Raw genomic sequence first — 21,686 nt, forward strand, 5'->3', positions numbered from 1 at the left:
CAGCCTGGGAAACTTAACAAGACCCTGTCTCAAAAGAAAAAAGAAAAAGGACTGGTGATGTCATCAGTGGTAGAAGCCCCCTGAGTTCAATCCCCAGCACCAAAAACACACAAACAGACTGGAGTCCGTGCACAACCCCAAGCCCCATGTGACCTGGCTCCTGATTCCCTGTGACCTTGCTGTCCTGTTAGTGTCCCCTCCACCCCTCTGCCTCATTCTCTGTCTACCTTGCTGCTCCTGCACTTCCGCAGGCATGTCTACCCTCAGGGTCTTTGCACTACTGTTATTTCCCCCTGGAATGCTTGGCCGGGCCATCTCCTCTTTCTCCAGAACTCTGCTCATCCCTTCGTCTCAGTGAGCCCCATCTGACCACTGTATTCATAACTGCAGATTCATTCCCAGTGTACTTGAGCCACCTTACCCTACTCCCCCTCACAGCACCTTTAAACTGCAATCGATCCATTTATTTATTGTCTCCACTACTAGACAGCAGAAGCTCATGAGGTCAAGGGTCTTTATCTTGCTCAGTGTTGTTGGATGTGCCCTTTAAACACTTGTTGAATGAATGGACTGGATAAATAATGTCCTGCTGGTTATCAGGGTTCATAGCCTCCACCAGGGACCCCTGAGTTCTGGGTGGAGTTTAGCTGCAGTCTGTTCAGAAATACTCTCCAGGAAATACAGTGTCCTTTTGTCAGTGTCCCTTATCACCTTCGTCTAAAATCCCAGCTAGGGTCCATCTCCAACCAAGCCACCATGTTGAGAAAAGGAGTCCCTAAACTGGTGGGTTTCACTTGCTTTTGGCCGGTTGTTTCTTACCCCAGGGACCAAATTGACCTTATATCTGTTCCATAGAAGATGAACTTTTCAGTGGTGACAGTGGCGTGGATTTGCTGATTGAAGATCAACTCCTGAGACACGATGACCTACTGGCCAGTGCCACCCGGAGACCGGCAGCTACCGGTCATGCCGCTGTTGTAACCACTGACCTGAGCACCCAGACGGCACCCCTGTCCTCAGCACTGCCACAGGCCTCGACCTTAGCACCTGGCCTCACGGAGCCCACTCTCCGGGCCTCCTCTGAACCACTCTCAACCACTCTCCAGGCCACCTCAGTGTTTCCAGACCACATGGGGGAGCTACCTCCTACTCAGGTGCCACCCACCACTGTGGCCCACACAGCCACCCAGCAGCCTCCAGTCTTGGCTTCTCTGGCAATGGCTCCGGGAGACGTGTTTGTGGAAGGGATGCACACAGTCCCAGTGCTTCCCACTACAGTCAGGACAAACTTCCTGGAGAAAGATGTAACTGCTGGGCAGGGCGCAACCCTAGCCAGCCCCACCCTGAGCCCTGAAGAAGAAGATGACATTCGGAACGTCATAGGTGAGTTCCTCCTATCTGGCCTTGGTCTCCAGGATAGCTCAGGTAAAAGACTGAGCATGGAAATAGGTTGAAAGAAGAGTAAGAAGCCAGATGGTCAAAGATCTTCATAAAGAAAGGCAAGTGGGGGGGCTGGGGTTGTGGCTCAGTGGTAGAGCGCTTGCCTAGCATGTGTGAGGCACTGGGTTCGATTCTCAGCACCACATAAAGAAATAAATAAAGGGTCACCAACAACGAATAAAATAAAAAAAAAAAAGAAAGGCAAGTGGGGTATTAGGGATGTAGTTCAATGGTAAAGAACCCCTGTGTCAACCCTTGTGCCCCAAACAATCAAACAAACAAAAAACAGATCACCAGATTTGCAAAAACAAATCCAAAAGGGAAGTGGAATTATGTCTTTGGCCAATAGTTAATTTTAACATCCAGGGTTTATGAATTTAAAATGTGCCAGTGACAAGTTCAGAATCTCCTTTCCAAAATATATGTATAAATGAATACAGCCAATATCTCGTCTTTATTAGTCAGTTTTATAGACATTTATCAAATAGACTTTGTGGTGAGTATTAAGGTACGTGCAATTAGTGAATAAAGTTTTCTACAGTAATTTTACTTTATTTTATTTATTTGGGACTAAAGATGAACCCAGGGGTTCTTTACCTCTGAGCTACATCCCTAGTCCTTTTCATTTTTTATTTTGAGACAGGGTCTCGCTAAATTATCCCGAGTCACTGGGATTACAGTGCACCACCACACCTGGCATCTATAGTAATTTTATCAGGCCTCATTATGAAATAGCAAAGGATTCTTACTGAGGCCAGATCCCAGAATCATAGCAGAGTGGGAGCAAGAGAATAATCGGTACGATGGGCCCTAGTGCAAAATCCCACGAACCCTATCCCTTGTGAACATGGAAACATTGTGGTATCATGTGACAAATGCTATAACAGAGAAACAGGAGAAATGAAAAAATGAAATAGGAGACACTTATTGGTCTGGCTTCTAGGAAGACCAGGGAATGTTTCTAAAGGAGGCATTATTTGAACTGGGCTTTGAAGGATGAGTAGAAGCTTTTGATGCAAAAAAGGGAAGTCTTCTGATAATTAGGTCTAAAGGAGCTAGGTGTGTTCCAGAAGCATGGAAGTTCCATGGCTACAAGACGACTATGAAAACAACGAAACAGGAGAGTGAGGTAGGAGAAGGAAAATGGAGTAGTTACACATATGTCCTCCAAAAAGACCTAAACCAAATATTTATTAAATCACCACTGAGAATCACTAAAAACTGCTAACGGATAATATTGTTGTCAAAATACTTGTGGAGCAGGGTGCAGTGGAGTACATCTATAATTCCAGGGACTTAGGAGGTTGAGGCAGGAAGATTGCAAGGTCAAGGCTAGCCTGGGCAATTTAACAAATCCTGTCTCAGAATAAGAATAAATAAGACCTGGGGATGTAGCTCTTGTGGCAGAGTGCTTGCCTAGCATGAGTAAGGACAGGGATTCACCCTGGGTTCAATTCTCAGTATCTATCTCTCTCTCTCTCTCTCTCTCTCTCTCTCTCTCTCTCTCTCTCTCTCACACACACACACACCCCAAACTTGTTGAAAATACACAGTTTGCCTTATACATCTGTTTTCCTTCTCCCCAGTTTCCATTTACTTAGAAGCCTTGTTCCCAACCTGTCTTCAGAATAAGATGTGAAGATGTCAGCTTCTTGTAGACCCAACGTAGTGGAAGGAGCACCCACCGGGAGACACACCCCTGGGATGGCCTGGTCCCTGCCATTGTGTAACCCTGTTTAAATCCCTGCCTTTTGTTCAGAACCATCACTTACATCATTATCCTGGTGTTCTGCTGAAGTTTACCATACCCTGATATAGAAGGGATTCTTATATTGGGTAAAAATCCCAAAGTACTGGCAGAAACAAGGACACAGCCATTAAGAATAGACCCCAGGGCAAACCCTCATAAATGCTGGCCTGGAGAACATTGAGCAAGAAAGCAGTTCTGGGCCGTAGAGGCTGGAGTGGGAGCAGGAGAGAGTGTTTTTTGTTGTTGTTGTTGCTTTTTGTTTTAATTTTCCTTCAATGGTAGGAGCAGCTAACGAGAGCAGAAGGCTGATTCTCCACTGCATGGATAAGTTTTGTAGCTCTGGGTGCTTAATTTCTGCAGAATGCCTTGGGGTCTGAACAGAGGCTCCTACTTCTACACAGGCTCTAGGCAGCCTGGATTTCAAGCTTCTGGAACCACAGTCCTTTAGTCTAGCATACCACCCCTACTTTGCCATGGAGTGAGCTCTGCTGGGCACCCATACCTCTACTCTTGAGCTTTCTATCAACCTTGGATAGGAGGGCAGTTCCTGCTGGTATTTAGAAATCTGCTCTCATGGCCCCTCCACACGTAGACTGGACACTCATGGTATGGACAGGCTACAGGTGGGACTCACACACCTGTCTATTCTCAAGCCATGGGTTTGAGCCTGGGAGCCTCTTTCTTTGGAGATGCACTAGCCAGGAGGGACATTCCCCATTATCTCAATAACCAACCTCCATCCTGGCTCCCAATTCCCACCCTTACCCTGTCTGTTTCTTCTAGGTTTTGTCACTAGTGGGCTTTTCCAGTGTAACTTCTGACTTGCACCTTTCTGGGGTTCTTAAGACTCTGCCCCCTCCTGATGGGGATGCTGATGCCCCAAAAGAAAAACCTTTATCTTAGCAGCTATTTACTTGGGAGCTGGGGACTAGGGATACATATTTTCTTTTAACTAGAAAAACTGTCAGGCGGAGAGGATTTTAGGCTCATTAGCCAGCAGTGTTTCCCAGAATAGCTGGGGTTTTTGCCTCTGTGTTTACTCAGAAAAAAACTTGGATGTGACCCAGGCGTAGTGACACATGCCTATAATTCCAGTGACTCTAGAGGCTGAAGCAGGAGGATCACAAGTTTGAGGCTGGCTTGGGAAACAGTGATATGCTGTCTCAAAATTAAAAAATAAGAAGGTCTGGGTATGTAACTCAGTGGTAGGGCACCTCTGGGTTCAGTCCCTAGTATCACTATATCATTTGGCTGAAACAGACACAGGCCACTGACTTCCTGCTGGGGGAAAGCTGTTTGATGGCAATTTTGATTTTTGAGCTGCTTAAGATGTGGTTTTAAACAGGGCTGCTTTTAAAAGGCACATCTTATCCCAGGGTTTCCAAACCTGATTTTGTGATGTTGTAAAATGCGTACCATTATCCTCAGAAGAGTTGTAAGATTTTAGAAGAATGTCAAGCATAAGGAAATAAGAAATTTTTCTTGGCTGAGCAAATAAGCCTTTGGTGGTAGCATTGCTCAAGAACAGGGAGAAGAAAGATGCTGTCAGAGACAGGAGCCAGAGCTGTAGGAAGGAGTGATGACCATGGAGGTGGTGCCCTGCTCACAGCCTGGCTTGGAGTGGATTGCTTCAGCTGCTGCAGAGGAATAGAACAGTTGAGCCATGTGGCCATGACTTTGCACGTCCTAGGCCTCATCAAGGATGATTCCTGATGTGCCTTTTAGAAGGAACTGGTTTGGAGAGGGAGCAGGGAGTGGGAAGGAGCAGACAAAGAGGACAGTCATCTTAGGACAATACAGGCAAGAGCCTGTCTCATATTTGCATCTAGGAAAAATCATGATCTGTAAAGAATGTCTCCCCCACAAAGCACATAGCCTTAACAATTCCCAAGCCTTGGCCGGCCACTCTGGCTGCAGTGTGAGATGGCCAGGCCTGCTGGCCTTGGGTCAGGGAAGCTGCTCCGTGGCAGCTGGAGAGGGGATGCTGATGTGGACTAGGAAAGTGCTTTCCAGAGACTCCAACTGTGGAGTCTGCCCAGACATTTTCCCTAATCAGTTTCTTTAAGTCCTTGACAGGCAGGTCCCTTCTGAATCCACAGGAACCCTGAAGGCTCCCCTAGTCTCACCCCTCAAACTTCTGGAAGCTTCAATCATCTTAGAACACGGGGGCTACTAACCCTGGAAGTAAGACGAGAGCCAGGCATGGTGGCACATGCCTGTACTTCCAGCAACTTGGTAGGCAAAGTCAAGAGGATTACAAGTTCAAATTCAGCCTCAGCAACCTAGTGAGACTGTGTCTCAAAATAAAAAATAAAAAGGCTGGGAATGTAGCTCAGTGGTGGAGCACACCTGAGTTCAATTCCCAATACCTCAAAAAAAAAAAAAAAAAAAAAAACCAGAAAGTGGAGCTATTCTTTATAAACGAATATGGATCAAAGTCTAAGCCTCTGGACAAGGATAAGGAGTCTACTCGTAATGTCTTCTGCCCATGCCATGCCAGGCTAGAAAGATCCAGAGGGAGTGAGACATGATCCCTTCCATAGAGGAGCTAACTGCATGGGAAAGGCCACAGATGGCTAAAGGGGCAAAAATCAAGTGGCCAATGCATGTGGTTCCCTCTCCAAGGGTAGCCATGAACTTACCCAGCTCACAGGACAGAGAGGAACCTGAGGCAGAGGTAACCGTGGGAGTCATGGGTGGGCAGGGCAAAGTGAAGGCAGCCAGGTATATGCTCACAGACTGGGATGACAGGGAGAGGGGTGAGATTGCTGGGTAGGGAACCAGGGCCAGAGGATGAGGGGCATAAGAAGTTAGGATTTCATTCTAAAAGTGGTAGGGAGGGGTCTGAGCATGGAAACAATGTGCAGATTTGATCAGTTGTTATAATGAGCACTGGCGATTGTGTGTCAGGATATCAAGAAACATTCTGCCCCAGAGGCTGCACCCAGACTTGAGTATGGACCAACAGAGAAATATGATTTTAGCTGAACTTAGTAGTGCACACCTGTAATCCAAGCGACTGAGGATGCTGAGACAGGAGGATCTCAAGTTTGAGGCCAGCTTCAGCAACTTAATAAGACCCTGTCTCAAAAAATAAAAAGGGCTGGGGATGTAGCTTATGGTTAGAGTGCCCTGGGCTCAAACCCACCTCCCTGCCCCATTGCTGATACATGCAAGTAGGAATGGGCAAGAGATTTACTTTAAGCTGGTAATCTGAGGACCAAATTTACCCCATAATGTATTTTTACCATCTTAAATTTGAATGCCTTTGGGACAGCTGTTCTTCCAATTCTCCTTTGTCTATTGCTGCAAGTTGGTCTCACGCTCTAATTGGCTCAGTTCTGCCTGGACCCTGGAGGGGTTTGAGATCTCTGAATAGAGGCAGATGGAGGAAGTAAGAATGGCAATGCCAGAGGGGCTGATATGCTAGGGTAGGGACCTTGGACTTCACAGGTTGGTTGGAGATGGTGAATTATTAAAGGTTTAAGCAGATGTCCACGAGAACAGCAGCTCAGGGATTATGGGTAGAATATGTCAGAAGAAGGCAGAGATGAGCTAGAGATCAACTAGTATAAATGGAGTGAGCCAGGCCAAAGTCAATGAGGCCCCAATTAAGTCCCAGAGGTGGAGGGGAAAGGCCGAGAAGTGAAGAGGAGAGAGAAAGGATGCCACTCATTGACCATTAGGAATGTGGGTGGAGAAGAAGGGGACATCAGAATGACCTGTACTTCTGGCTTGGCTAGTGTGTAGCATACCGGGCCTTTCTAGGACAGGACACACAGGCAGAGCAAGCTATGAACTGAAGCAAGTTGATTCCCACTGTACTGCATTAAGTTTGAAGAACCAGGAGGACACCTGGGGAAAACAGAGTAGGCCATTGGATGTCTGATGCTCAGAAACAAGACCTGGCCTGAGAGTCATCAATAAGAACTGAGCTTAGCCAATGAGGGCACAGGGCTGAGAGGAGAGGAGGCTGGCAGTGGAACTTGGAGATTGAAGGAATAACATCTGGAAGGTGGGCAGAGCCAGCCCAAGAGCTGGAGATGGGATGGTCAGGGAAATGGGTGGCCCCAGGAGAGAGTGGGGTATGGAAGACTAATGGGGTGTGGGGAGATAACTCTTGGGCTGGGTAGGGGGACTGGAGGCAGCCTCTGACCCGAAGAGAGGCTTGACAAGAACCAGAGGATTAGAGAGCTTCCCTGAGGGACAGTGCCAGGTGTATAGGGCAATAGTCTAATTGAGCTGAGGAGTGCACAGGTATCATGAGTGACAAGGGGGATACCCGGCAGAGAGGCTGGCCAGGGGGGCTCACATCTGGGGGCAGGGAGGGGAGGAATGGGTCTTGTTTGTTGATGTATTTTTTTTTTTAGGATACTGAGATTCAAGTGGGGTTTTATGCTGAAGGGAGGGTTTCTTCATCTCAGACCTTGGTAACATTTGAAGTAGGGCCAGCTGCTTCACAGGACTATTGATGGGTAAGCGAATTAATACACAGAAAGTTTGTGGTCAACGTTATCCATCACCATCACCATCATCTTTGGCAGCTCTGCTTTGGGGAAACCTAAGATGAGTCACAAGACAGCACCATCCTTTCTCTGAAATTCCTTTGAACTGCTTCCCATGTTTCTGACATTAACCTTGAAAAGGCGTCAACATACAGTTGTCTTCTTTCCAAGGCTGACAATCTCTTGCCAAGAGTAGGAGCTTCTGCACTGCCCCAGCCTCTCACAGAATGGTGACGTGTCTGACCTCCTCCCTGGATTCTGTCTTCAAATCCTCTGAAGCTGCACCAGTGCTGTCATTCCTGCCTGGGCTCGGCCACCCCAAGTGCTGGCTGGTGTTTGCTATAGTTCAAAGCATGTGGAAGTGTGTTCTATGCTCCCAGGTATTAGAACTATGAGGCTGTAACCTCTTCCTTCAGAAATCAGGTTGCCTCCCTGGACCCCAGAAGTTGACTCCATTTGTATTAGTTTCCTGTGCCTCTGAATTATAACAAGTTTAGTGGCTGAAAAACAACAGAAATTTATTCTCTAACAGATCTAGAGGCCAAAAATCCAAAATTAGTTTTATAGAGCTAAAATCCTGGTGTCAAAGGGCTGTTTCCTTCCAGAGGCTCCAGGGGAGAATTCGTTCCTTGTCCTTTCCAGTTTCTGATGGCTGCCAGCCATCCTTGGCTTGTGGCCACAAAACTCCAATCTTTGCTTCCAGTTATCACATTGCCCTCTCCCTTTTGGTTGTCAAATCTCCCGGTGACTCTGTTAGAAGGATCCTGTGATTGCGTTTACATATCCAAGCTAATCTTTTCAAGATTCATAACTTAGTCATAGCTACAAAGTTCCTTTTGCCATCTAAGGTCATCTAAGGCCACATTCACAGGTTCCAGGGATTACAGCCAAGATATCTTTGGGGGACATCACTCAGCCTGCCATACCTTTATCAGGACAGATTCTCCAAGCACTCTGGTAAAATAGGCAGAGCACATATTATACTTGTTTTACTGCTGAAAAGGTTAAATCTCTGTTATGGAGACAACACCAACTTTGGAATTAGTGGCAGAGCTAAGACAGAAGCCAGGCCATTGACTCCAAGCCTGGGCACATCTATAACTCCACATGAGCCCATGAGAGTCTTGGTGCTAGCCAGGTGCAATGGTGCACACCTGTAATCTCAGGAATCAGAAGGATCACAAGTATGGGGCCAGCCTGGGCAACTTAGGGAGACCCTGAACCCGCTCAAAATAAAAAATAAAAAGGGCTGGAGATATAACTCAGTAAAACATTCCTGAGTTCAATTCCAAGTACTCTCTCCCCCCACCCTCCCCCCCAAAAAAGAGGGAGAGCCTTATTGTGAGACAGGATCTTGAAAGGATTTGAGGGGATGCCCAGAGTGGTTCAGGACATTAAAAAACAAAACAAAACAAACAACAACAACAACAACAAAAAAAAAAAAAAAAACAGGCTTTCGGAGCCCATTAACATTTTCTTTGTCTGGTCAGAGAGGTAGCATGGCTGTGGCCACCCCAACAGAAATACTTCACCTCACATAGCTGTTTGTGGGGCTTTGGGACATGGCTGGCAGGCACCTCTGAGTCAGGGAATCGATGTTTTACTGGACTCTGCCAGGAAGGGGCACATGAAAGTGCCCTTCCTGGCAACGGCATGCAAGGGCTTACCTCAGTGCAGGGAGCACAGCTTCTCCACGGGCAGCCAGGGCCTCACTTAGTGCCAGAGAATGAGATATTTTTCCATCAGGCGCCACAGGCAGGGCTCAGCCAGAGACTTCTGTTTTATTGTCTTGAACAGATGAGCTCAGTTGTGGGGGGATGAGGCATTGGCGGGTAGGTTCTGTTGTTTGTCATGTGGAGACTGAATCTCTCCTCTGTCAGAGTAGGACTCAATAAACCCCACACTAAGCTGCTACACCCTGCCAAGTGCACCCAACTGTGGGGCCTGCCTGGAAAACAATGTTCATCTCATTTCTACCCCTGGCTGCCCTTGACCCAGTGCCAAGGGCACAGCTGCCTGCCCCCATCCTGCCAGCTGGATGTCTTGGGCTCCTAGCTCACATCACTTTTGGATGAACAGATTGGAGCAATTTGGAAATGGGGTGGCTTGGACTCTAGAGAACCCTGAATTCAAACTATAGGCCTGTGGTACTTTTATTCCAGGTGAGTGTCAAGAACCAATTATTTGCTGGGTGCAGTGCCACACACCCATAATCTCAGTGACTCCAGAGGCTGAGGCAGGAGGATTGTGAGTTAGAGTCCAGGCTGAACAACTTAGTGAGGACCTGTCTCAAAATAAAAAATAGAAAGGTCTAGGGATGTGGTTTAGTGGTAGAGCATTTGTCTAGCAAGTAGAAAGCTCTGGATTTAATCCCCAGCATTGCCAAATAAATAAATTAGCAAAAGAACCAATCACTCTCCTCACTGTTGTTCTTCTGGTCTTCCAGTCTTGATGGCCCCAAAGTCTTGCTGGTCCCCACTGTTAGAAGGGGCTGAGGAAGCTTTGAGCATTCATCTGCTTCTCCTGCTGCCCTCTTGCTATCTCCTCCATTGCTCGCTTGTGTGGGTATGGAAAGATCAATATGCCCTTAATCTCATATGTGATTTCAGTCTCATTCAAGGATATGTTAAATGCTAGTATTACATATTAAGCATTGTAGGCTTTCAACTTGGTCTAGAACCCAGTATAGTTTTAGTGACTTTTTAAAGTCTATCCTGGATACCAAGCCACTCTAAAAAGTCATTAAGAAGGATATTGCTGAGTTCCTGTTTCATTAAGGCAGACTTGAACTCTGTGTGTGTGTGTGTGTGTGTGTGTGTGTGTCACACGCACACATGTGTATGCGTGTGAGATCCTGGGGATTGAACCCAGGGCCTCATGCATGCTAGGCAAGCACTCTTTCACTAAGCTCCATCCCCACCCCTCAAACTTGAACTTTACAGGAGGTTCCTACATCCACAGTAAGCACTTTGTGAGGGGACTTGGTGCCCTTCCCCTCCAATTCCCAAGCAAGGGGCCCTGGCATCCTGCTGCCAGAGTGACAGACATGGATTGGGGATAATGCTCTAGGATCTGGTGGGTGAGCCTCAGGAATGTGAATACCCACGTGTGGGGACTGGTCCCAGGCAGCTTGGCAACTTAAAGAGCTGATGTTCCTTGTTCCAGTGTTCCTGGTTACACCCAGCAGAGTCCTCTCCTCTTCTCACATTTCTCATGTGATGCAGTAACAGTGTTACTGTGTTAACATGTGATGCTGTTACTGTGTCACTGTGGTGCACTCACTCAAGTATCAGCCCATCCACTGGTGTCTGTGAAGTGACAGGTGCTGTGTGTTCTGGGTACCAAGAATACAATAAGGAAAGACCACAGCCCCTGCTCCCTTGGTGCTTACACTCGGGTTGGGGTGGGTGTTGTGGGAGGAGAGAGATGCACAGGCATTGTGGAGATCAAGATGGCACATCCTGTCAGGCAGGTACCTTCATGCTGGACATGGTGGTACACTGTTGAAATCCCAGTGACTCAGGAGGCTGAGGCAGGAGGATCACAATTTCAAGGCCAGCCTGGGCAACTTGCAAGATCCTCTATCAAAATAAAAAATAAAAATGGCTGGAGATGTAGCTCAGTAGTAGAGCACCCTGTTTAATCCCCTGAACCACAGAGAAAGACACATTCGTGGCTCTGTGGGAGCAGCATGGAATAGAAGGATAGAAAGGCTTTTCAGAGGAGGGTGTAGAGCCAGAAAATGACTTTGGATATTAGGTCCTTGAGGAATAGGATCAAAAATTGAGAGAATAATAGGAGCAAAATATGGTGGCATGATAGTAGCCCAGGATGGGGAGAGTGGATGGTTTTGTAGGAGAGTGTAGGACAGATAAGGGGCATCACAGCAGATGTCTAGGGTTAGGTCATACAGGGCTGTTAAAGGCTGCCAAGGAATTTAGATCTGAGTGGAAGAGCCAACAAAGACTTTTGGGGTGGGTCATTATTAGATGGTCCCAACACTTCCATCCACCTCTTATCCACCAGGAAGGTGCAAAGACACCCTGTCCACAATCACGGGGCCGACCACTCAGAACACATATGGGCGGAATGAAGGAGCTTGGATGAAGGATCCCCTGGCCAAGGACGAGCGGATTTACGTCACCAACTATTACTATGGCAATACCCTGGTAGAGTTCCGGAACCTGGAAAACTTCAAACAAGGTATATGTGATGGGTCCAACTCAGGTACCTCTTCCTTGCTTCACAGTCCTCTGTTTTAATCACAGCCAGACCTCTTTGAATGAGAATGGTGACATCTTCTGATGGCAGAAGGGCCTGTCTTGGGAGGTGGTCTCCCACACTGCCTCACAAGCTTTACTGTCTCTCTTCTCTCAGCTCAGCTGCTCCTTTCTAGCTTCTGGGACACAGGATGACCTTGAGTCTAGTCCAGAAAACAGTAGCAAAATAGTTTCCCTTTCCTATTGTCCTTGAGAGTTTACAAATCACATTGAAATATGTTAAGCACCCTGATTCTTGATATAATCCAGTAAGACAAGTGGAATTTGCTCTTTTCACATGACAGATGAGGATTATCATCAGATGAGATAATGTACAGGATATTTAAGCAGCTTTCTGTACAACACTAGAAAGGGGCAGACCCAAGACTCAAACCCAGGTCTAAAGATCCCTAGTTGATAACTTGTCCCATCACAGAGGTTGCCCTGTCCCTCTGCAATACTGCCCTGAAGCCTCCACCTTCTTGCTACCCACAGGTCGCTGGAGCAATTCCTACAAGCTCCCATACAGCTGGATCGGCACCGGCCATGTGGTGTACAATGGCTCCTTCTACTACAACCGGGCCTTCACCCGCAACATCATCAAGTACGATCTGAAACAGCGCTATGTAGCTGCCTGGGCCATGCTCCATGATGTGGCCTATGAGGAGGCCACCCCCTGGCGGTGGCAGGGCCACTCAGACGTGGACTTTGCTGTGGACGAGAATGGCCTGTGGCTCATCTACCCAGCCCTGGATGATGAGGGCTTCAGCCAGGAGGTCATTGTTCTGAGCAAGCTCAATGCTGTGGACCTGAGCACACAGAAGGAGACCACGTGGCGCACAGGGCTGCGGAGGAATTTCTATGGCAACTGCTTTGTCATCTGTGGGGTGCTGTACGCCGTGGACAGCTATAACCAGCGGAATGCCAACATCTCCTATGCTTTCGACACCCACACCAACACACAGATCGTCCCCAGGCTGCTGTTTGAGAATGAGTATTCCTACACTACCCAGATAGACTACAACCCCAAGGATCGCCTCCTCTACGCCTGGGACAATGGCCATCAGGTTACCTACCATGTCATCTTTGCCTACTGACACCCTTGTCCCTGCAAAAAGAAGCACAGAGGGGCCACTTGCACCTTGTGTGTGTGTGTGTGTGTGTGTGTGTGTGTGTGTGAGCACGTGGACGGGTGTTGTTTAAAAATATATATTATTTTGTATAATATTACAAATGTAAAATGACAGTTTGGGTCTATTTTTTTTATATGGATTGTAGATCGATCCATACGTGTATGTGCTGGTCTCATCTTCCACAGTTTATATTTTTGTGCAAATCAACTTCTCCTTTTGACCAGTAACCACCTTCCTTCCTGCCCTCCACCCCTCCAGCTCCCAGATCCCAACAGTGGAAAGGTCTCTTAGTCTGGCTCTTGTGGACAGACTACCAGGAGTAGGAATGAAGGAGGCAAGAAAGAAGTGCTCAGTGGCGGGAAAAAAAGTTTTATGTATTGGAGAAGTTTTAAAAACACAGAAAAATGCTTTTTTTTTTTTAATAAAGAAGAATTTTAAAATCCTCCCCGGTGTGTTTTTGTTTAGCAGGAATGTGTCTTGACAGGTGTTGGATCCCTCTCCCAGGAGGAGGTGCTACTTGGTGTAATCCACAAATGTTCTCTTGCTGAATGGACTGTGTCCAAGTTCAGGTCCAAGGGACTCCTTCTCCCCTCTGGATGGGGGTTTTTCTCATGGGGGATTTGGAACAAAGTGACCTGTGTTCTCTTCAATTTTGCAACACTGATTCCTTCATTTCTCTTCTGCAGTCACACCAGATTTTTTGCTCTTACTGTACTGCTTTTTTTTTTCCTGGTCATTTTATCCAAGATGTGGGAACCTCTTTGTTTTTTAGTCATTTTTCACGTTGTCTGGCACTGTCAAAAATGTAAAGCTGGGTGTTCTCACCATACCTTAAGAAGCTTTTAATCAGTCAGTCTCTCTTTGTCTCCATAATCCTGTCCTCTGCCTCATTTAAAAAATTCCATTAGCCAGGGTTTTCCTTTCCACCTTTCCATCCAGGAAAATGACCCATTTCTGAAACAAGTCCTCTGAGCAGAAGAGAAGAACCACAAGCCCCTCCCAGTGCAAGGCTAAGCTCTGTATAGCCCTGGGGGTGGGATTTTTTTCCTCTCCGGTACACCCAGCAGGAGACAGAACACCTGAAGATGCTTTGACCAGCATGGCCTGAGGTGTGTGTGGGAGGAGGACAGAGCTTGGGCATGAGGCTTGAAGACAAGCGCATCTCTGTGCTCACTGCCTCTGCCTAACTTTGGGGAGCAGCTGCTACCTATCCTTCACAGACCTCAGACTTTCTCCCTCCACCTGCCCACCAATGCTTGTGCTGCTCAAGTTTCCCCAAAGGGTAGATGGCTTCCCATTCCACCCCCCCCCCCATTTTCAAATAATAAATATGCAAATGAATATACTTTGTCTTGGGGCTGTTTGGGTCAAATTTGACTGAGCAAATGCAAACAGTGGTCTGGTTTGGTGGTAAAAGAAGGGTTAGAGGGAGGGAAATGGTAGGTTCAGGGTTCAGAAAGCATTTGATGGATACTGGGGTAGTGGAGCATCTCACGTCCAGAAGTCTTACCCTCCTGAAGCCCTGGCCTTTCTGTTGGGACCTGGGTTGGAAACTATAGCAGAGACCCAAGCCCCAGTCTGGCAGTGCTGCTCAGGGGAGTGAATGAGGCTCCCTGGGGAGTTGCTGGGTGGCAGGGGGTGGGAATTACATTGAAATGGAGATATTATCTACACCTACTTACTTACTATATATCTAAGATGATATATTTATAATTGCCAAACTCCCAGACTGGACTATCCACCCCTCCCAATGGACCTCATTGCCTGGTTGCCCAGAGGCCAGCCCAGCATATTCTGCTCTTTACCACCTATGTCTAACCTCCAGCTTAGGTGATCCTGGGCTGGATCCAGACTGAGAAGCCTCAAGTGGGAAGGAGTAGTGTAGGGACCAGGCAGGCATAGCCCCTGAGCCAAAGGGAGCAGTCTGCGGACTACCATGGCCAGGATCTGCTGGCCCAGGTCAGAGGCCTTAATAGTCACCCCTTTAGTGAATGTCATCAGGCTCCCACCTGTCACCTGTCACTCTCTTATTGTGGAGCCTCTGAATCTCCTTTAACCCTCTTTGTAGGGGTCCTCATTTCCCGACCCCTAGTTAGGGAGTCATATCAAGGAACTCCTGCAACTTGGAGATCAAATGACTATACTTTGTCTTGAGGTTGTTTGGGTCAAATAGACCCAAACTGGGGGAAGCCACTCCAGTTTGACTGGGTGAATTAATTGTCTTCAGACCAAACCACCTGCTTCAGATAGGTGAGGAAACTTCCAGTGCCAACCACAGGCTATAGGGAGAAAGATGAGGGAGTATTATGGTTTGGATATGAGGTGTCCCCCCAAAATCTCCTGTGTTAATGCAGGAGATAAAATGATTGGATTGTAGGAGTGATGACCTAATGGATGAACTGGTCCATTTGATGGATTGATGATTTGAATGGACTAACTTGATGGGTCATAGAGGTCATAGCCCCACTCTTTCTTCTTCCCACCACTATGAGCTGAGCAGTTTTTCTATCATCTCTCCTCTGCTATGATGTTCTGCCTCACTTTGAGCCCAAAGCAAAGGATTTGGCTGACCCTGGTCGCAACCTCTGAAACTGTGCCCCCCCCAAAATACTTTTCCTCTTCCAAGCTGTGACCAGGGCCTGAAGCTGGGTGGTCAGAAAGTTTTCCCTGAACAAATCCAGGGCTTCTCCAAGCAGCTTTCTCACCTTAAACTAAACTTGGAAAACATCAAGACTCAGAGAATGAGTTTCAGAAGACTGAAGCATTCCACGCTGGGCCAGGTTGTATTCCGTGGGCTGCTGTGTGTGTCAGACCTGAGGCACGGCCTCTCCTTCCACAACTCTGTCCTCACCTCTAAAATGAGGAGGTATTTCCCAACTCTCAGACCTTCTAGCTAAGCCTTTTTCAACTTTGTAACCCTCTATGTAACTAGGGCATTTTAGTTGCCCAACACGGATGGAAAAGTATGCTAGTAAAGTACCCCAACAGTATAATTTCAAAAGTGGAAAAAACATTATGAACCATTAAGTCTTTCCTCCTTCTTCTCCTCCTCCTCCTTCCCCTCTTCCTCCTCCTCCTCCTGCTTCTCTTCTGAACCTTATACACACTGAGTCTCTATCCCTGAGCCTCCACCTTTTTAAAAAAAATTTGAGGGTGTCATTTAGTTGCCTAGGTTGGCCTTGAACATGCCATCCTCCTGCCTCAGCCTCCTGCATAACTGGGATTACAGGTGTGTGTCACTGCACCCTGTAGTCCATTCAGTTTTATATTTATTTATTCATTCAACAAATATTCATGAAATCCCTATTGTGATTACTGAGCGAAAAGACAGACTCTTTGCCCTCATGAGCTTTTGCGCGTGCGCACGAGTGGGGTGGGGAATACATTATGCGTGACGTGACAGGTAGCAGTGACATAAAGCAGGGAAAGGACCCAGGGACTCAGAGAAAGATGGGAAGGGAGTGTGCTATTAATGTAGGTCAAAGAAAACCTGTGTGACAGAGGACTTTTGGGCAGAAACAGAGCACAATGATTGAGGGACTGGTGAGAGGAAGAGCATGACAGCATGTGGAACAGCAAAAAGAAGGAACCCCAAACCTGCAGAATCCCAGAAATCCTGCAGGCAAATGGTGAGGCTGGTGGATGCACCTGCAACCAACCAGGACAGGGACAGTGAGAAGGTCTACTCTGCTGCCCCTTAAAATGTCAACACACCTGAACCTTGTTGGGCAATTGCAATGGGCCTTCTTCCACTGTGAAGAGAGAGATAAAAAAGGATGTTTGCTACAGCGATGTTTCCAAAAAAAAAGGTCTCCTGGGCCTTAGCTCCCCCACTTGGCATTCGTGCAAACTTAGATAAATCCCTTAACTTCTCTGAGTCTGGTTGTCATTCATAAATGAGCCTCACTCTGCCTACAAGGAGGGTCAATTCATGAAAGATTTGAGTGAGGGGCATAAGTAAAAATAAATGAAAAGCAATGGCCATTATTATTGCCTAAAGCTGAATTGCATATTTTTTTTAGTATTAGGATTGAACCCAGGGGTGCCCAGGGGTGCTCTGCCACTGAAATATATTCCTTGCTAAGTTGCTAAGGCTGGCTATGAACTTGTAATCCTCCTGCCTCAGCCTCCCCAGCAGCAGGAATTTTATGGTCATGCACCACTGTACCTAGCCAAATTGCTTAATTTCCCCAAACAGCTCCTCCTCTGGACTTCCTTAATGGTCTCCCGGTCCCCTGAGATTCAAGATAACAAGCCCTCTTTTTATTCCCCTCTCCCTGGGTCTCCATAACAGCATTGTGGGAGTTGGTAGTGCCCTTGTGGACAATTTCCAGCTCTCCTCTGTTCTGGCTGTGTGATCTTGGACAAGACCTTGAACTTCTCTGAGGCTCATTTTCTTTCTCTTTAAAATGTGAGTAATGGTAATGCTGAGATGATTAGATTATTATTTTTTTAGATCTTTTTGTTAGGATTTTAGATTTTCATTCAATTTCATTTAATGTAGATGTTTTTGGTACATTTATTCACCTGTTCATTCTTTCTATTGTATAAACTGGGAAAAAAATAAAGTAAGCAATGTGGGGGGCCACCCCTGAGCTACTTGAATAGCCTCTACTCCTCCTTGGAGCCAAGGAGCTTTTGGTCTGGCATTGCAGGTCCTTCTGTGGCATATCACACAAAGCACGTGACTCCAGCTAGAGAGGCTGCTCTGTAGCTACAGATTTGGGCATTACCCATTGGGCTTGGATAGCTCCCCGCCTACCTTATTTGGCAAAAGAACATTCCATTGAAATCCTTTGAAGCCCCCTTTGTATAAATAAAGCAAATGTGGGCTCCTCTCTCTCTCCTTCCAGTGTGGAAGCAGGTCATAGAGCCATCGGACCCCCCTCTTTCTAACCGTATTTCTCAGCCAGCACACCTCCCGCAGAGGGAAACTCAAAAATTATAGTCCGGGCAGGACGCGGGCCAGAGAGCAATGGATCTTAGATGGCTTTTAGGGGACATAATGAAACAACATCTGAAGAACAAGACAAAAATAGGCACTCCACCACTGATTTTATTTTGTGTGATTTTTCAATCACACGAAAAAGTAGAGAGTATAACGAAACCCCTTATTCTTACCACCAAGAAGTAATAATCATCAATATTTTGTTATATTTGCTTCATATCCTTTTGAAAAATTTTGCTGATATGTTTTAAGTTCAGTAGGCATCTTACTCAAACACTTCAGTAAACTTCTCTTAAAAGAAAGACATATTCCTATAGAACCTCAAATATAATTTGTTTAACAATGATTCCTTAAAAATCAATAACTCTCAACCCATTAAATTTCTCCAGTGGTCTCAAAAATGTCTTGTAAAGTGTGTCTTTGAACTAGGATGAATGAATATCTACACATTGTATTTATGGTTTTGTAGCTTGACTCTTTTCTCTCACTCTGATAATTTTTTTTTATATTGGAGTAATTTTAGATGAACAGAAAAGTTGCCAAGCTACTAGAGTGTTCCCGCGTACTCTGTACCCAGTTCCTCCACTATTACATCTTAAATAATAACTGTATTTGTCAAAACTAAGACACCAGAATTGGTAAATTACTCTCAGTTAAGTCTCTTTAGTCTAGATTGGCTCCCCCTCACCCTTTTTAAATGACACAGTTCCATTCTTCTTTATGAATGACTGAAATTCCATTGTGTATATATAATCACACTTTCTTTATCCATTCATACATTGATGGACACTTAGGCTGGTTCCATACTTTGGCTATTGTGAATTGTGCTGCTCTGGCATGGTCCTGGTGGCACAGCTCTCCTGAGAGATAATGTTTAAAATATTCTCTTGAAGTTATGTGTGGTGGTGCATTCCCGTAATCCCAACAACTAAGAAGGCTGAAGCAGGAGGATTGCAAATTCAAGGCCAGCCTCAGCAACTTAGTGGACCCTGTCAGAATAAAAAATAAAAAGAGCTGAGGATGTATGGCTCAGTGATAGAGTGATTGCCTAGCATTTGTGAGGCTCTGAGTTCTACCCTCAGCACCTCCAAAATAAGGTCCACTTAAAGCTCTCTTTCCTTAGCATTGCATGAAGGACAGGCATGCCCTACCCCAGGGGGAGGGTGGAAACTGGGTAGCTCTCTCCTAAGGAATCCTCTTCAAACATCTTTTTTAACTCTCAAATACTTTTATGCTCTTAGTATGGGTGAAGAGTTTAAAAGTCTCTGATTAGTTTTTGGACACCTCTTTGGTGAATATTGCATGTGGTGTGGGCCATCTTTTGGAATGTGAGATCCTGGGTGTCCTTGGCACATGAAACTCCTACTGTTACATCCTAATACTTTGATATTTCCTCATCCCCTCACCAGATACCTTCCCGTTACCATCTCCTGCTCTTCTTGACACCTCAGACTATCAGGTCCAGCCCAAGTGAAGTCCTGTCCAGTGTCCAAGCCAGAGCAAGAGTAGCCCTTAACATGTACACAGTACCAAACACATTTGCCTCTTCTTGCATTTATTTGTGACCAGATCTCCTCTTCTCAGTGAGACTAGTCCTTCTCCCTCTGGGACTCCTCACAGCTCTGAGCAGAGTCTAGTCTACATTGCCTATTCATTATGGACCTGCTGAATGAATGAGGGATTTATTTGGGTCACATAAATTCAAGGTCAAATAAGTGACTCCACAAACTGTAATTTGACATAGGTCTTCCTACTAAATGTATCCAGGGAGTCATTCTCTTGCATTTTCTTCAAGGTTCTCCTGCCAATAGTCTTATTGTCAATGCTCAACAGACCTGGGGAATGTAATGTGGCCATGTTGAAACTTGGGGGAGTTGAGACTTGAGTAGAGCAGACTCTTGGACTTACTAAGGAAGAGGATTCCTGCAAGGGACAACAATCTACTCAGTGGTCATCCATGAGCCCAGCATATGTCCTCCTTGCCAAGGCCTCAGTGAGGGTGATGGGCTGCTTCCCCCACTCAGAAGCAAAAGACACAGAGTTATACCCAGTTGCTTGACCAACTAACCAATTAATAGGAAATATGGCCACTTGGGGTTTCCACTGAGCACAGATGGGCAATATTCAATCTCTAAAGCCTTGATCCTAGGGTAGGTTGGTGAGCGACCTTAACTTTCCTGACCATGGAATTTCCTATGACTTGCCACACACACTTCATCTGGCACATCCTCCCCACCTCTTTCCTTAACTGCTTGATGTTCTCAACATATCCTGCACTCTCATGAAATCACAAATCAGCACCAATAAAAGGTCTTGAATTGTGACTTTCTAAGAAGTCAATGCAGAATAAATATTTACTTTTTGAGAGTATTCTCACATTCTACATAAATCTGTTAGCATATCCTTAAGAGACCTTGATTGTAAGCCACAGAAATAGACCTGTGCTAGCTTAAGTGAAAACAAATTTATTGGAAAGATACTGGGAAATTCATAGACTCAAAGACAAATCTAGACAATTTGGCCATGGGAGGACAGAACCAGGCCAGTTCTGGGTAAGAGAACATTGTAATTTGGCCTTTGATGATACTTTGTTGTGAAAATCTCTGTTTTAGAGACCTATAGTCTTCCAGGTGTCTCCACTGAAGACGTAAATTTCCAGGAGAGGGTCTGATTGGTGAGTTCAGGTGCAAAGCCTACCTCATCATCTGTGATTGACAGTCCCTCTCTTACCATGCCAATTAGGGGGAGCCAGTTCCACCATGAAGGGCTGCTGAGCAAAAACAAAACCAAATCAAACCAGATGTCCATAACAAAGGTTTTCTTTAATAGCAACCTCCACTAATATAGTTGAAATATTGATTCAATTTTCCAAAGTTCAGTTTGTACACAACTCTTTAAGCAAATTTTTCTTTTCACATTAGCTGCTGGAAAGCTTAAGCCTTATAGCAAGCCCGGAGGACTTTTATGGTTTTCACATTGGCTTTGCCTTTCTGTTGGTTCTGTTTTGTTTTTGATGTTCACTTTTCTTTTCCTGTGGTTTGCCATCTTGGTGTGTACTGTGATTTTTTTTTTTTTTTTAAAGAAAGGCAGGATATAAATGAGCAGATTATCTGCGACTCTTCAAGAATGTGTTATGCTGTAAAGCAAGGTTTGTCTGTACTGAAAATTTTCCCACTGGAAATGCTGGGAGTCTGGAAGCCAACGGTTACAAAGATGTTGTGAGTCATTAGATACAAGCAAGTTGTGTCAAGTTTTACTGCAGAGTACTCCTATGTTTAGGGACATGCAATCTGACCTGTGGCAATATAGGCCAGATTAATATGAGAGAGGCAGAGCAAGAGGGAGAGGGAGAGGGAAAGAGGGAGATTGAGAACGAACACAACAAAAGTTGGATAAAGCAGAAGCAGCTTGGGGCAGAGCCCTGCTCTAGGGTTATTGTCCAAGTGATCTCAGCTGAGCTCTCTCTGGAGGAGGCTGGCTGGCTCAAAGGCACCAAGGAAAAAAATTTGGCAGTACCCAGGGGAATTGGAGTGCAGCCAATAGCAGCAGGTGCCAAGAATGGCCAAAGAACTGTGGTGAAATTCCCAGAGTCCCATAGCAACTTCAGCTATGGTTTGGAGAGAAAGATGGGAGGTCTCAAAAGAACCCCAG

At 46.0% G+C, this 21,686-nt stretch overlaps 1 protein-coding gene across 1 annotated transcript in view; it reads left to right on the top strand.

Moving 5' to 3' along the window:
* Positions 1–13,465, top strand: part of Olfml2b (olfactomedin like 2B) — a 40,943-nt gene extending 27,478 nt beyond the window's left edge. The window contains exons 6-8 of the mRNA XM_027922500.2: positions 856–1,383; positions 11,722–11,898; positions 12,450–13,465. Coding sequence (XP_027778301.1) covers positions 856–1,383; positions 11,722–11,898; positions 12,450–13,051 — 1,307 coding nt within the window. The 3' untranslated portion in view covers positions 13,052–13,465. The remainder of the gene's footprint in view (positions 1–855; positions 1,384–11,721; positions 11,899–12,449) is intronic.
* Positions 13,466–21,686: the final 8,221 nt, after the last annotated feature.

Source organism: Marmota flaviventris, chromosome 10 (genome assembly GCF_047511675.1).
Source record: "Marmota flaviventris isolate mMarFla1 chromosome 10, mMarFla1.hap1, whole genome shotgun sequence".
Taxonomy (NCBI): domain Eukaryota; kingdom Metazoa; phylum Chordata; class Mammalia; order Rodentia; family Sciuridae; genus Marmota; species Marmota flaviventris.